Source organism: Camelina sativa, chromosome 16 (genome assembly GCF_030686135.1).
Source record: "Camelina sativa cultivar CO46 ecotype springtype chromosome 16, ASM3068613v1".
NCBI classification, from domain to species: Eukaryota; Viridiplantae; Streptophyta; class Magnoliopsida; order Brassicales; family Brassicaceae; genus Camelina; species Camelina sativa.
This window is the reverse complement of record NC_141895.1, coordinates 1,177,876-1,194,080: the sequence shown is the minus strand read 5'-3', so window position 1 is coordinate 1,194,080 and position 16,205 is coordinate 1,177,876. Positions and strand designations below refer to the sequence as shown.

Below are 16,205 nucleotides of genomic sequence, written 5' to 3'. Positions count from 1 at the left end.
ATGATAAGGCGTCGGTGAAGATGTTTTTTTTGCCCTTCTTATACTTAATCACATAAGGGAAAGACTCGATGAACTCCAGCCATTTAGCGTGAGGGATCAAACCAAACCCTAAGAAGAATATCACAGTTGTACGAACGAACCATTAAATCAATCAGAGACGCAGCGCCGGGTTCAGAGGAATATCACACCACCACCAGCCAAGCCACAACGGAGAACAAAAGAGAAAAAAAAAAAAAAAAAAAAGACGAAGAAGCGTTTTTTTTTTGTTTAGTCGATGTCGAAGAGAAGAGATAGAGGAGTGGGGCATTCATTATTTATAGACAACAATGTATTATGACGGTCAGGATTCGATCATGTGATCTTTCAACGGTCATTAATCAATCTTTCCTTTTTCCTTTTCTTGTACTTATCCATAGCTATATTTCCTTTTTCTTTTTTTCTTTATAATAATAACCACTAACTATTTCAGTATTGTTATGTATGATTTAGTGGATGTCCATTAACACTCATTAATAGTCCATTAGATTATAACTTAATGCTTGTTCACCAAATTGTATCCCTTATATATACTCTATTATGTCTATTGTTCACCAAATTGTATCTCCTATATATACTCTATTATGTCTATGGAATAAGACAAGCTTTCTCTTGATTTAACATGTTATCAGTACGAATTTTTAACCCTAACCGAAAAAAAGAAACCTAGCCGTCTAAAAAACAATCTGAGTGTAATCCCTTGAGTCGATGACGTCTTCTTTCTCCGACGAATATCTTTCAACATCATCGAGATAAGTGCTTTATATATCATGTTATGTTAACATCATCGAGATAAGTACTTTATAAAGTTATGGTCGTGTATGAGTTTATCATAATAGTTTAATTATAATTAATTTGTTAAGAAAACCGTGTTATATTCTCGATTAACAGGCTTATTATTCCCACGTCGTGACTAAATCGAACATGATAGCTGCTCTACTGTTCATGATTTATTATGAAATTCGTTTGTTTAATTGTTTTAGTATTACGTGGTTAGCTTGGTATTATTGGATAATATTTATATACTCATGCTGTCATGCAACTTTGTTGTTTGAACTTTGAAATCAATCGGCTTTGTAGTTTATTTTTATTACATAGTTTAGACTGACTAGTTCTATCTTCTAATTTGAAGAATTGTATATGTTTTAAATTTAAGACATGCTTATAAATTTAAATATGGTTTGATGTTTCATTGACTCGCCCAAACCTGCACACATGCTTGGTGATTTATAATTGACTGATAATCTATGTTGGATTGTTGGTATTTGTTCGATCTCAGTTCCTATATTACTAATTAAGCATCATATTTGTTTATTGTTTTAAATTAAAAACATACTTTGATTGACTGCATATTATTGAACATAATGTTGCATATGCTACGGGTTAACTGCTACACTGTTATTAGTGCTTTGATTTGGTAAATCGTTGGTTTGAGGTTGTTTAGCGGTCGTTAGTTTGAGTTATGATGCCTAGTGCTTCATTGTCACATGATTTTTATATATTGATTTATGATCGAGGTTTATAAACCGTATGATTTATATATGACTATGAATAATTTCTTTACATCTAAGTGCTTTGGTAATAGTCATAGCAATCAAATACATTATTCGTTGTTTTGTTGTAATTGGCTAAACGTTTCTTATTGTTTTGAAACGAAGGATTCAATACAAAGGATCGAGCAAACTATCACTAGTCGAAGATGTTTCTGTTACAGAATTCCGATAACGTCTCTCCATCGAGATAAGTATTAATTCTTTTTTATATTTTATAGATTAGCAAATAAATAAGCTTGATATGCTTTATTAGCTAATGTTTTATAAAAAATCTATATTGATTGATAACTGATTAAACATCTTCTATATATTAATAGAGGAATATTTTTGGCAAACAAGCTAAGGTGTCACCATTACAGAACTCATGACACTCTTTCCTTTATTTGTCATCAGCTTTTAAAAATATTTACATTTATTTACCATTGTATTTTTCCAAAAATACAATTAACACCCAAAATTAAAAATTTATATTATCTTTCTAACTTAATTATATCCTTTAATTATATTTTCATAAAATCTTTAAAATGAATTTTAAGAACCCTTTGTTCATATGATATAATAATATAAAATTGATATCCCCTATATATTAATAGAGTAACATTTTGGCAAAAAAGTTGAGGTGTCAGCATTACAGAGCTCAGGACACTCTTTCCTTTATTTGTCATCAGCTTTTAAAAATATTTACATTTATTTACCATTGTATTTTTCCAAAATTATATTTTCATAAAATCTTATAAAATGAATTTTAAGAACCCTTTGTTCATATGATATAATAATATAAAATTGATATTATAATAACTCTCATGTGTTAAATTTTAATTATTATACAAACTTTTTTTATAAATATATACTACACAATCGAATTTTAAATATTTCAATTACCCATAAATATAATAGATTTTGTAAATAAAAATTACAGTAAGTATGCTATAAGTGGTTTCCACTATTCTACTACAATATGAAGAAGTAGTAGAAAAAGTATTGAAAGCTCTTGAAGAATATATATACTATTGTCTATGGGAACACAATTTGATAATTATGTGTTATAATCTCCCAATTAGTCTCAAAAGTTAAAAAAAGGTCTAAGATATAATAGACGATCCAATTTGAGAATGTTATTGATTACAGAGTGAGATTCAAATCGAGATTGATAGACATGAAGTGTCATCATCTCGAGGGAGAGAATTAAGGAATCCCACATACATAAGTGATGGAACAGATATAAGATTATGTTCACATCCAAAATAAGTTTAATCACTCATATAACAGAGCAAATCTTGAGAATTTGAAAAGTAATCATGTTGAGACAATAAGGAAGGAAAAATATTTTGAAATCATAAGTATTATTACCCAAGACAATAAAAGTATTTTAGAGATTACATGCATTATCTAGAAGATAAAATGCTTTGTAATAATCTCACTGTTTGGCAATGACCGGTTAAGCCATTCTGGTTCAGTAATGATGCGAAAGAATAATCAGAAATTTCTGAAAAGATTCAATAGAGAACCTAAAGAGTTTTTTTTCTAGTGATTTCTTATGTGTGCTGCTTTACAAAGCAAGCCGATTATATGGCTTTCGCCGACCCCATGAATTTGGATAGTGTCAATTTTCTGGTATGTATACAAAGAGATATTGTGGACTGATCATCCACCATATATTCGAGTTTGCAAGAGTATTTGGTTAATTGACAATGGTGGTGTAACCATGATATGTGATTGACATAAATGACTCTATATGTCAAGTAATTCGCATCATGCCAATGATAATCATGAATACTCTCCCCATTACAATTGGTTTGGGTCAGAAACCATATATATTCCATCTAAATGTGTTATACATATTGAGTTGCTCTACCACAACGATATAAGATGGGATTTGAAAGAATGTTGGAAATATGTTGGATATGAATCTCTTTTGAATATTGAATATCTCGAGAATTTGAGGCTCGAGATGCAGAGACTGTTATTTCAGTGAGTCAGTCTTTCCAACATGAGGGGGAGAAAATAAACAGCTGGTAAAGAATTATATTGAGAGAAATTATCTTGATCCTCGTACTTTGAAATGTGCGCTAGAAATTGAAAAAGATAATTTATTTGCAAAGTTTAGCAAATATGCTAGAAGTCATTTTCTGACATTGAGTGACATAGTCACATATACCAGCTGTGCTCCAATTGAAATTATATCCTAGAAGGATAAAATCAACAGCTAGTAAGTCTAAAGATCGCATGAAGTGTGATAGAATTATGGTTCCAAATATAATTATCCTCAGAATAGTAAAAGATCATATATTAATATGGCACTGAGGAATGAAAGAGTTATGAAAAATCTCTAGAAGAGATGTAGACATGAGTAAGAAAGAGATTCAGGTACCTGAGAATCATAATGGAAGGAAATCTCATCAAGTTGAGTCATGTCTAGAAAGAAAAGGAACCAAAAAGCAAATCGACATCGTAAATATGTTTGCATGCAGTGTTGCAGTTGATTATGTTAAGGATGAAAATCGAGGATCATAAACTGCGGTTAATAGAAAAGGTTCTATCGAAAAGTGTACACAAAGAATGATTGGTTAATCATTGAAAAAAATAGCTATGAAATAGTTCAACTCTCTTGAAGAGGTAATATTTGGACATATAGTCCTTACACTTGAAAGTGTAAAATGAGTGGAACATAAGAGGATCTTTATGAGAAATAAAGTATGTGTAGTAGTACAATGATTCTCAGAAGATAATTATGAGAGATATACTCTCTTTTGGTGGAAGCAACTATTCTAGATCCCTTATGATTTTGACAGTAAGAGCAAGATTTGATTCAGTCTATCTCTTAAAATGATTATATTGCTAGAAGCAATATTTTATAGCCCTCGAGAACGTTGTCAAAGCGAGAAAAATTTTGTAGACTTTTGATAACTTTGGGGATGAGAGTTTATCTCTAGGTGAGAATCATTGGTATAGATCATTGTTGTTGATCTTATAGATCTCATAATGGATAGAAAATAGATCGGAAATAAGCTAAGAAAAGTCTTAGGATTGTGGACTGATGCTCATATGTGTTTTTGTACACTAAAGCTCTGTTTATAACAGTTCAGAAAAGATGATATATATGATCATGATGAATAACCTGAAGATGATGCTTTGAGGGGGAGAAATATGATCATGTGCGTGGATGTACTCTTTTCCCCTTATCATGGTTTTTATCCCATTGGGTTTTTCCATGAAAGGTTTTTAACGAGAAAACAAAGAACACGCAAAAGATAAATGTCTTGAGAGGAATATTATGATTCCAATGATGAACGACTATCATCTTCAAAGTCTCTGACATACATTGATTAGATCATGAGAAACAAATATAATGATAAAGATGAGTCACTTGCGAGACCCATGACCAATAGAAGAATGACAATACATATTTACTACAGATTTGTTCAAGTGAAGATTCGGCGAATCATTTACAAAAGCGTTTTTAACCACTACTTCAAGAAGTTACTTCATCATATTGGATTGCGACATTTCGAAGATTTCAAGTGATGTACTCAAAATTGGGAGTAAAAGCGCGATGCACTCTTTTTCCCTTAACCATGGTTTTTCCCATTGGGTTTTCCTGCTAAGATTTTTAATAAGGCAGCATCTTATGCGCATTTACATCTATTCAATTACAATGGACATCCAAGAGGAAGTGTTATGTATGATTTAGTGGATGCCCATTAAGACTCATTAATAATCTATTAAGTTATAACTTAATGCTTGTTCATTAAGTTGTATCCCCTATATATACTCTATTATGTCTATGGGATAAGACAAGCTTTCCCTTGCTTTAACAGGTATTTCCTTTGTTCTAATTAAAGTCCATATATCTTAAAACCTCCTCAACCCTCGGTTCGGTGACTAGCCGTTATACAGATTAGACGGTTCCGTACAAATTTCCTTCTCTTTTTTCTTCTTTTTTGTTTTTTTTTTTGGTTAACTTTTTGCTTTATGATATTTGTAACCGACAAAAGCTAGATTTATATAATCTCCTAGCTAATTTATCATATTTCTTTCTATAATTACCAAAATAAAATAAAATAAACAAGAATTAACCTTAGTTCTTCGTTAGCATTTTTGGTTTATTTGGCGTTTACTAATTAAACCATTGTTATTCATTATCAAACCTTCTCCGTCTCCCAACACGATTACGCATTATCCTTGCTTCCTCAACCATACGGCTCCGATCGTCTTCCTTCCGTGAGAGCAGAGCACTACTGTCCCAACCATGGCACTCGTTGAAGCTTTCCCTTCATGATGGTTGACTTGACCTTGAAGCTTTGTTTGGTTGGTCGGTGAAGATTTCAACAAATTGGCATAAACCTTTCGCCTTAACAGCTCGGCCACGCGCACAGTTGCTTGAAGCCTTACAAGTTCCATCACCGCCCGCAACACTTTCCTGGCCATGTTTTTGCAGACATCATTCACTAGATCTCTAACTTACGTACTGCATGACTGATAACTTCAAACACAAACTAATATAATGACAATTGTGGAAACTTTACACAATTGTAGAAATTGGATATCTAACATCCGAACCTAATTAGTAAACAAACTCATCACATGTATGTCATATGAATATTTCGCAACTTTAACACTTCCATAATATTAATGAGCTCACTTTATCGCATATCTTAGCAGATGATCATTACAACTTTAGCCATGTGTATGATATATGAACGTTTATAGAACATAGCGACCTATAGCTACGGTCAGGGTTAGCCTTTTAAATAATGCATTTGAGTTTCTCAACGGGGCTATAAAGATGCTTTTGAGTTTGTTGTTATAAAGTCCCAAATCCAACATAATTCTTTCGTCCATTAGTTTAAAAATTGTTCAAATTTTAAAATGTAATTTCACTCGAATTCACAATTATTCTTAAATATACTTCTCCTAATCTTTTCTTGTGCTTTCAATGCGTCCTCGAGACCGCTCAATGCATCATGAATTGTCCTCCTTCCATTTACTCCCAATCAAGTTTCTTCACTTTCACTCTCATTTGCAAAGATTTGTGCGCTCACCTGAACAACAACAAAACAACGGTATGAGAATATTCTTTTTCTTCTTCTTTGTCTGAGATATGCAAAACTAAGCATAAAATCTGAGTGAGGGAGAGTACCTGCTGTCCTGTTCTGTCTTTTCCTGAATCTTCAGCAATCCTTCTTCTTCTCTCTAGGTCATTCTGGTAGTAGCTCTAGGTCCTCCCTTTCCTCTGTCCAACATATTTAAAACTAAGAATTAGACAACCAAAAATCGTGTTTATGAAATGCTTTTTGTTTGTTCAAGGGAATGGAAGAACTTTTAAATCATTGCTTCCATGAAATGCTTTTTCTGTTTAAGGGAATCGTGTTTATTGAATTTTTTGCCCCTTTTAACTCAATTTAGTGAGATCTTTTTGCTTTTTAATCAAAAACTGTTGGGTATGAATGCAATGTGTGTAACCAATCCAATTGATTTGATGGGAATTGTAGAGTTCTGGAAAGTCTTCAGTGCTAGAGAGCGTTGTAGGAAAAGACTTTCTACCTCGTGGAGTGTGTAGTGAATCGAAGATCCAATCCAGTTTCCCTGCGCTATAAACATAACAGGAAGAAAAAGCTCAGAGACTCCACAACAGCACTTTAGTAATAAGTACCAAATTCAAAATTCAGTCTGAGAAGTAAACACACACCAAAGCTCTGTACTCTGTACTTCAGGAGGATTAGCACCAGATATCCCCTCAGCATCTACGGTAGCTATAAATATTACATGACACAGCCAAAATTTCCTGCAATAGCCGTAATAAAGCACAGTACTGACTGACAGCAACACCTTCCAGTTTGGTAAATTTACTTGCACCATTTCTATACTTATTGTACGATTCGAAGCATAGTCTAACAGATTTCTACAGAGTTCTATAATAGTTGACACTTGACATTATATATGATCTCACTATGGCTCACCTCACCTGTAAAGTTCGACAATGTAGAATCTTCTTTATGAACATTGATTGGAAAGGAAGCTCAAAATTGAAAGACTTTCTTTATTCATTCTCTTTCTTTTACGCACTTAATTCTCAAAGAGGATACAAAGAAGAAAACCACAAGTCATATATGCTCTGACTATTACAAGGAATCAAAAGAGAGGCTTTTTCCCATTGATCATTCCCAACAAATGATCAAGAACTTGTCTTCCAGCATCACGAAGACCCGAATGCATAAACTCATTTGTTACCCAAAGTCTGATACCCGAAATCTGAGAAGCTGTTTCCGTCACTAGCTTGAAGTTTACATACATATCTTCATAGTATACCGCAGCAGCAACAGGCACCTACCAGAAAGAAAGAGACATGTGAAAACAGAGAACATTGTTTGATCCATAAGAAAAGAAAAACAGATGAAGATTCAGAATACAGACCTTGTTAGTTTTCAATCTAGCAACATCGTACAACGGAGGCCAATCCTCTTTCTTGGCCAAGAGATCAGCAGCCGCTTTGAATGGCTTCAAGGCATGAATCTCATCAAACATCCATGGAAATATCATCTATGTAATAAATACAAAATTCTAATTTAGCTAACCAACGTGAACCAATCATCCAAGCTATGAGTATATTTTTATAATTAGAAATACTTGAAACATGTACCTCTCCCGTGAAGAGTACAGGCTGACTTTCTTTGACTGCCTTCACCGCATCAAATTTGAACTCAGTTTTTTCCCGTAATCTATGAGCAGACCATCTTGATGAAGCACCCTGAAAAAGTTTCCAATTAAGAGAACATGACAACAACTAGAACCAAATGTATGAAATAGGAAAGACGTTGAGGTATTTGAAGAGACTATACCTCACAGTATATGGCCTCGTGAAGAAGAGCATATAGTGGATTTGTATCAAAAGAATGCCAATTCTCAAACTGCAGCAACGATAAAACATCTCAGACTATCAATTCCCTTTTTAACAGATACTCGAAAAACAACAACTTTTGAGGTTTTCTTACAGCATTTAAGAAGATCTGACTTATACGTTTTGGAGCTCCAGTAACTAAGATAGGATCCCATACTCTCTCCAACCTACGATCAATAAAGACGGTGAGATTTAACACAGAACACGTGAGGTGACTGATAAAACAAAATTAAGCAAAGCTAGACTCTTACATATAGTGAAGGCGCTCAAAACCAGTACTTGATCCTAAACCAGAAAGACCAAGAGTTTGAAGACCCTTAGGAGTGAGAATGCCTCCTGATGGAAGAGGTACCTAAAAAGAAAACGAAACATAGAAAAATAAAGAGCTAAACTAAACTGGTCAGAGGATTTGGCAAATGTTGTAATCCCTCACCCCACCCCCTTCAGAATCAGCCAAGTACTTTACGATTTCGCGTACAATCTCAATGTCCTCAGGGAACCTCTTGTAGTATTTTTCGTTTTGGCGAGCAACTTGTTCAAAACCGGCTTCATACACATCACCAGCGGTACATGATTTGCCAATTGGTGGGATTCCTCCAGTTATTAGCACTTGTTTTAGTCCTTCTGGCGCAAAGCTCAAATACGTAAGTGCACAGAAGCCACCAAAACTCTACAGAAAAAAAAAAAAAAAGATTAAACAAGAAATCAAATGACAAGAACTGAAGTAGAGTGACTAATAGACAATACCAAGACAAAAAAAAAAACTTACCTGACCCAAAATAGTCCAAGGATCGGCATTAGGAACAAGACGAACTCTAATAAACTCAGCATCTTTAACTATATTATCAGCTCGAAAGTGAACCAAATAATCAGCTAACTCCTTAGCTGATTTGACTTGAAGCATTGAGGAAGATGTTAAAGGGGTTGACAAGCCTGTTCCTCTCTGTAGGAATCCAAACTCAAATTAAAGCAACACAAAGACTAAGAAAAGTGTCCATAGAAACGCATTAAACTAATATATATACAAAGTATCATACTTGATCGAGTAAGATAACACGAAACTCTTCACAAGCTCTTTGAATCCATCCACCAGCTTCACTAGGCCTTGGTCCTTCAAATCCTGGACCACCTTGTAAATACAACAAATACGGCATTGCTTGCTCCTCTTTCCCCACTGCAAATTTTAAAATTCAAACTTCAATCAAAACTAGATTCATAATCGCATCATAGAAAAGAGTTCTTAAATCGAAAAGCCCCGATCTTTGAAGTTACCCGCAACGATTTCTCGAGCGAAGACTGTGATTTTGGGAGAATCAAGTGAATAATCAAGAGGGACTATGAATCGATGATCACGCAATCGGAGCTCCGGCACGGAAAACCACTTCCCTGTGACATGCTCCGACCTCGATTCCCCAGCTTCAGCCATGGAGGTGAACACACGATAAGATCTCCGGCGACGGTAGAGATTGATAACACCTGAAAGAGACGATTTTGATGGAGTAGAAGATGGAGAGAGTACGAAAGCAGTCAACTTTGGAATCGGAGTCACCAGCGCGTGAGTCATCAACATCGTTTTTTTTAATTCAAGTTTCCTTTTTTTTAAAGATTTATCCAAAAGAAATAAAAAAGTCTCTAAATTTTTAAAATTTAATTTTCATCAGACAGCAACAATGGCTTCATCGCTCGTCAGGAGTTGCTCGCGTGTTTCGAGGGTGGCGATAACCACCGTCCGGTTTATGAGCAACGTACCGGAAAACACGGTTTACGGAGGACCGAAACAGCAAAACCCGAATCAGAGAGTGATTTTGACGCAATTGAGGCAGAAACATCGGAAAGGTGAGCCGATAACCGTCGTCACCACATACGATTACCCTTCCGCCGTTCACGTCGATACAGCCGGAATCGATGTTTGTCTCGTTGGTGATTCAGCTGCCATGGTTGTCCATGGCTATGACACCACCCTTCCTATCTCCTTAGACGAGATGCTCGTTCACTGTCGCGCCGTCGCTCGTGGAGCCAAAAGGCCACTTCTTGTCGGCGATTTGCCCTTTGGTACTTATGAATCTAGCTCCAATCAGGTGTGTAATCATCGAAAGTTTGATGCTTTGTTTCAAATTAAGCATCTTGGAGGCTAAAATTTTTTCAGTTATAATCCCTTTGAAATCATTGATTTTGATTGATTGAATGGTGTTTAGGCGGTTGATAGTGCAGTTAGAGTGCTCAAGGAAGGAGGAATGGATGCTATTAAACTTGAAGGAGGATCACCTTCAAGGATTACTGCTGCAAAATCAATTGTGGAAGCAGGGATTGCGGTTATGGGACATGTTGGGTTGACTCCTCAAGCTATAAGTGTTCTTGGTGGTTTCAGGCCACAGGGCAAAAACATAGCTAGTGCTGTTAAGGTCTGAAACTAAAGGTTCATGCGTGTGTATGTCATCTTTAATAAGGTTAGTTTTTTAAGGTGTGATGAAAGATCGATTTATTCTTCTTTTGTGTGATTAGGTTGTTGAAACTGCCATGGCTTTACAAGAAGCTGGATGTTTTTCGGTTGTTTTGGAATGTGTTCCGCTCCTGCTTTTACGATTTATTATCTAACTGTTTCCGCTGTGTTGCATCCCTATTCCCTACACTCTTTTCAATTCAGGTTACTCCAAAGTTTTGCAAGCAGTACGCTCAAGTAGGAGAAGTGATCAACAAAGCGCTCTTGGAGTATAAGGAAGAAGTCTCTGAACACTTGTTTCCAGGTCCTTCTCACAGCCCTTACAAGATCTCCTCAAACGACCTTGATGGATTCTTAAGCGAGTTACAGAAGCTGGGCTTAGATGCAGCAGCATCAGCTGAGAAGATGGAGCATTCGGATTCACCATCTTCTCAGTGACAGCTATAGCAATTCTCTAAGATCTTCATGTTGAGTAGTACGTAGTTATGGTTGAAGAAATAAAAATCCTTATATAGGATAGCTTTTTGCGGTTAAAATTGGTGTAATCCGTAGGAGTTAGCTATTTCAGAGTTCAGGGTGGTGGCTGATTAATAAAACAAAGGGGATGGTTGTTTAAGAAAAATAAAGATTTGTCCTCATTCTGTAATAAAGTAATGAGTCTGATATAAAAACTTACGTTCAGTTTTATGAGAAAACTAAAAGATTCGTCCCCATTATGGAATACTAGCATACAAAACATAACAAGAAACAGCTATAAGTTCATAAGTTTTCTTGAGGATGAAGAAGGTACTACCACTATGATAAAACCTGAGAAGAAACATAAGAACACAAAAGTCATAGCAACTCATGTCACAGTACTTATGATAATGATGATGGTGATAGTGATGATGATGGTGATGGTGATGAGAGGATCAAGCAGTTCCGCGGATGACGTGGACTCTGATGGAATGAACCATTTTCTCTCGGTCATGAAGAAGCTCGCATTCAACAGTATCTTGGTGTTTCTTAAGCCTGTTCCTTCTGCAAATCCTGTTCCATCCTTTGAAACAAACCTTCTCAAGTGCCCATTTGCATCTAAGCCCTACCAAGGTCCCTTCACCATCAATGTACTTTACGGAATCACCAAATATAAGCTTATTTTCTGTCACAACACTGGCTGGAATAATCTGCACAAAACAAAACCACCACAACATGTAAGAACCCCAATGAAAGTAAAGAGAGAGACAGTAACTGAATCTTAAGTCTTTTACCAGTTCAGTATTCCTGTCCTTGAGGGTGGTTGGAAAGTGTGGATTAGTTAGCGCTTTAATGTCTACGTTCCCTTCAAAAACTGAAACAAAACAAGCTTAACAATACTAGCTTTTGTGGATTAACGATGTTTAAATACTTTGAAAAAAAGACTATCACACCTGCAGCAGCATCAGATTCAGTCTCTTCCTCCTCAAGTGGATAAAGACTCTGGCTGATTTCTTCATCTTCACCTAAGCTAATGTCATAGTCAACATCCGTTGGAGGTTCTTCTTCGTCTTCTTCAGAATCAGAACTAGAACCAGAAAGCTCTAGTGTCTCCGTTTCAGCTCTGGTCTCTTTACAACCCAAACGACCGAACACACTAACTTCAAAGGTTCGGTTACCATCATACACGAATGTCAAGTACTCTCCGTCCACAAGTTCATGGTCCTGTGCAAACTTTGACCATCCAGCTGTAAAATACACACCGTCACGTATTTTCTTCATGCTCACTGTCCAATCTCTTCCTCCAGTGCCTTGGAGCTTTGCTGTGTTTGGCAATGGATCAGCAAGATGTTCCATGAAAGACAAAGGAATCGCCTGATGATCCAAACACATATATGTTAACTTGTTATAACTCAAATCAAACAGAAATCATGGTGTCTTAGTTTTAACAAGCGTATTATTAACACACATTAAACAGTTTTTTAACCTATGCTTTAGTTCACAGGAAACAAAGGAAAAAAAAATCCAAAATTTGTTACCACTCACAGCTCATTCTATTAATCCCGTTTACATTACAGTTAACAGATTCACCCCAACTGCAAATTAACTAAAATATTCAAAACCACAAAGCACAACTCTCTCATTCATACTTTAACTTTCCTAAAAGTTTGAGACTTTTGCTACTACGTTTATGGAAGACAGAAGAAAGAAGAAAAAGGAAGAGATAAGAGTTATTCTTACAAATGATTCAGAGGATGTATGAGAGACGTACACCTTGAAGAAACGAGGAAGCAAAACGTCATCATCATGTTCAGGCTCAGCCATGGAGATGTAAGAAGCTAGAGAGAAAGAGAGAGTCGAAATGGGTCTCTAAGCTAGTGAGAGAGGGATACAATACAAACGTCGATGATTCAGACAGAACTGAGATATTGTTTTTATAACCGAGAGAGAAAGGAGTCAAAGTTTGACCGTCAAACAAAACCTCTGAGTTTGAAAAAACAGAGTTGTACTCTAATTCACATATCTTTAATTTACAGTTTGGCCCCATAACTTCTAATAAATTATAGTCAAAAGGAAGCAGAAGCGGATTCCCAATTTGTGTCAAGTCTTCTGAAAAAATACATGAAAATAGGAAATGAGTGTAATAATGACTGAACACTAAGTTTGCGTGTCTGCATGAAAAAAACAGAGACTGTAATATTTGATGGTACTGCAAGGATGTGAGATTGCAGCCCACTCTATCCTCTGTTGGGTTCACAGATTATTTTAAGACTTATTTTTGGTAGATGTAGTAGGTCGAATACCTTATAAGCTTATATTAATTTCGTTCACTATGAATTTAATAAATTACTGTATTTTTGTGCCTTTTTGGGGGATGGGGGGCTTACATAAGAATTTAACATACAGAGAAATTCCTATGCTTATAAGACAAACTTAAAAAACCAGAGCTTCATTGTATGTATACCTATTGATTCCTTTCATGCAGCTCATCCTCATCATCCCTCGAGTTGATCATCTGCATTGATTTTGGAATACAATCTTTGGCAGTTTAGGAGATGAGGCAGAGACAAGCTTTGAACTTGCCTTAGTTTTTGCATTCGATGACTCTTGTATTGGAGACCTTACGGGTTGAGACTTTCCAGACTTCTTACTGGCCGATACAGATCCATGTCTGGCCTGTATCACAAAGAGAGAAAGAGAGAGAGACATCAATTACCATATTCAGGGTCAGCATAGAACTAGATCTGGTCCAATCTCAAGGAACAAACACTTCGAAACATTGGGAACCTACTCCATCAAAGAATCTGATAGTTGGTGATGGCACACGAAGACCTGATGGTTTCATGGAAGTTGGAGGAACCGAACCACCGCTGATAGCTGAAACTCGTTTCATGCCTTCTTTAGCATCAGCTTGGGCAACAGATACATCTTTAGAGTTCTTCAGAGGCTTCACAGTTTGTACTGAATTATCATTTGCAGGAGGGCCCTTGTCACCAGAGACCATTTCCTTGTTACCATTAGCAGAAGCTCGTGACTGACTCTGATTAACAGTCACTGATAGAACCAACAGATGGTACACTAGAGGAAAGCTTGGACTTGGTTGTCTTATTGGTTAGGTGGGGTGAGATTCTCGGTTGGCCCATAATACCTCTAGATGTAGATCGATTTACCAATGACTGGGAAGCTAATCTGGAGCATGACTCATTCTTCTTCTTTATTGGATCTTGAGAAGGCTTGTGAGAAGCGCTAGATGAAGCACTGGCACAGCTCTCTAGAGAAGAGCATGAAGAGGGCGTTTCATTCTTTGAAGCAACTGAAGAACGTAAAGAAGATTTAACGGGAACACCAGGTTTTGGCAAGACGGCTTTAGCACGTCGTGAAATGGGTATTCTGGGACCCAGAGGCTCCTTACCTGTTGTATTATTCAAGGTCATATAGTATCTTTCATAAACAAGTGTAAAGCACTTTAAGAACCAATATCTTTTCTGATTACATATCCACTATCTGTTTTGTTGCCTTCCCTAGCACTCTGATTTCTAAGACTGGCTTTGGGTTTAGTCTGAGAAATAATTAAATTAAAGGGAAAGTTAGCCGAGAAGGGAGTAAAAAGAGGAATCCACAAGGTGCAGTTGTTAGCAAATATACCTGTGTTCCTGATGAGGCAAGTACATCCCCCGTATCTAGAATTTCAGACAGTGGATGCAAAAAGTTGGTCAAATTGGAAAACAAAATGAAATATTTACTGCTACAAATGCGTGCGGTCTAGTGTAAACAGCATTCTTCCCATGCCACACAATTAAAACACAGTAGCGGGTCAGTCTACTTGATGTATGATGGAAAACTTACATCCAAGGATTATAGCTCATATTAGATATACTAGTACCCCGAGAAGCCATATAACACGAAAAATGCACAGGAACAGCTTCATTACTTTTAAAGATCCAAATGGTAAAGAAAAGCAAAAACACAAAACTAAGAAAGTAGATCCTTCTCCTTAATAGAGAGCCACTAATAGACTAAAAAGCTCAAGCTAGACCATAGAAATAGGTTAGATCAAAAGAGAGACATGCCAATGTGTGGTAAAGACATATAACCGCTTAGTCAGGCAAAGCCTGGTTCCACTCGCTCTACTTTAGATAAAGACTTACTTGGGCTAGTTGCTACTTCTGTTGGTCATCAATTTTAGCATCAGATGCTTTAAATACTAGACGCTCTTACATCTTCAAACAAAACAAACTCCTGACTGTTTTCCACAGTAGAGTCACTTCGAAATGTGGAGATAAAATCCAGATCTTTGTCATCCTTCAAACATTTCTCATCCTTATCCGTCTCTGAAACGTAAACACAATACAAAAAATTTACACCTTTTAAACTCAATCAAATCCAATGTCAGCTCGCTGCAATTGTAAAACTCGCCACATCAAACACTGAACCAAAGTTTGAAGATTTCTTTTTTTTTTAAAATTTTCCCGTCGATTTAGTAAAACACAACGAACAGTAAAGAGAAATCAAATAAACCCCACATTGAAACTTGTATCAATGCAAAAAAAAAAAAAAAAAATCCTCACTTGGTAATCACTGACCCGCAAAATCCAAAATCAAAGGAGGAATTGTGAATTTTACCGGAAAAAATCGTAGTTTGGGTCGAGGGGGAACGAAGAGAAGAGAAGGCTATATCGTCTTTAGAAGCGACATCAATCAAACCAAGGCCATCGACCTGATGAAGAACAATACCTCACTTGAAGCTCCATAGGTGTAATAAAATAATGAGTGTGATATAAAAAAAACTCACGTTCAGTTTTATGAGAAAAATAAAGATTTG

The 16,205-nt window shown here is 36.0% G+C and overlaps 2 protein-coding genes and 2 pseudogenes across 4 annotated transcripts; 1 reads left to right on the top strand and 3 right to left on the bottom strand.

Annotated features, from left to right (window-relative positions):
• Window positions 1-7,613: 7,613 nt before the first annotated feature.
• Window positions 7,614-10,152, bottom strand: LOC104749199 (uncharacterized). Its single transcript, XM_019238470.2, has 10 exons — window positions 9,760-10,152; window positions 9,525-9,661; window positions 9,257-9,430; window positions 8,921-9,157; window positions 8,739-8,839; window positions 8,582-8,654; window positions 8,429-8,497; window positions 8,230-8,337; window positions 8,004-8,129; window positions 7,614-7,916 (listed from the first exon to the last, which is right to left on the bottom strand). Exons 1-10 carry the CDS (start codon window positions 10,055-10,057, stop codon window positions 7,722-7,724), a joined length of 1,518 nt encoding a protein of 505 aa, XP_019094015.2. The 5' UTR covers window positions 10,058-10,152; the 3' UTR covers window positions 7,614-7,721.
• Window positions 10,153-10,157: 5 nt separating this feature from the next.
• On the top strand, window positions 10,158-11,622 carry LOC104749198 (3-methyl-2-oxobutanoate hydroxymethyltransferase 2, mitochondrial-like; annotated as a pseudogene). Its single transcript, XR_015584660.1, has 3 exons — window positions 10,158-10,565; window positions 10,683-10,889; window positions 10,990-11,622. The product of XR_015584660.1 is annotated as a 3-methyl-2-oxobutanoate hydroxymethyltransferase 2, mitochondrial-like (transcript).
• LOC104749196 (B3 domain-containing protein REM20-like) lies at window positions 11,588-16,155 on the bottom strand. Its single transcript, XM_019238471.2, has 9 exons — window positions 16,007-16,155; window positions 15,532-15,714; window positions 15,029-15,063; window positions 14,175-14,942; window positions 13,848-14,059; window positions 13,124-13,492; window positions 12,337-12,757; window positions 12,178-12,257; window positions 11,588-12,093 (listed from the first exon to the last, which is right to left on the bottom strand). Exons 6-9 carry the CDS (start codon window positions 13,205-13,207, stop codon window positions 11,839-11,841), a joined length of 840 nt encoding a protein of 279 aa, XP_019094016.2. The 5' UTR covers window positions 13,208-13,492; window positions 13,848-14,059; window positions 14,175-14,942; window positions 15,029-15,063; window positions 15,532-15,714; window positions 16,007-16,155; the 3' UTR covers window positions 11,588-11,838.
• LOC147925010 (uncharacterized) lies at window positions 13,675-16,134 on the bottom strand (annotated as a pseudogene). The gene is made up of 5 exons (XR_015584031.1): window positions 16,101-16,134; window positions 15,589-15,714; window positions 15,029-15,063; window positions 14,175-14,942; window positions 13,675-14,059 (listed from the first exon to the last, which is right to left on the bottom strand). The product of XR_015584031.1 is annotated as an uncharacterized LOC147925010 (transcript).
• Window positions 16,156-16,205: the final 50 nt, after the last annotated feature.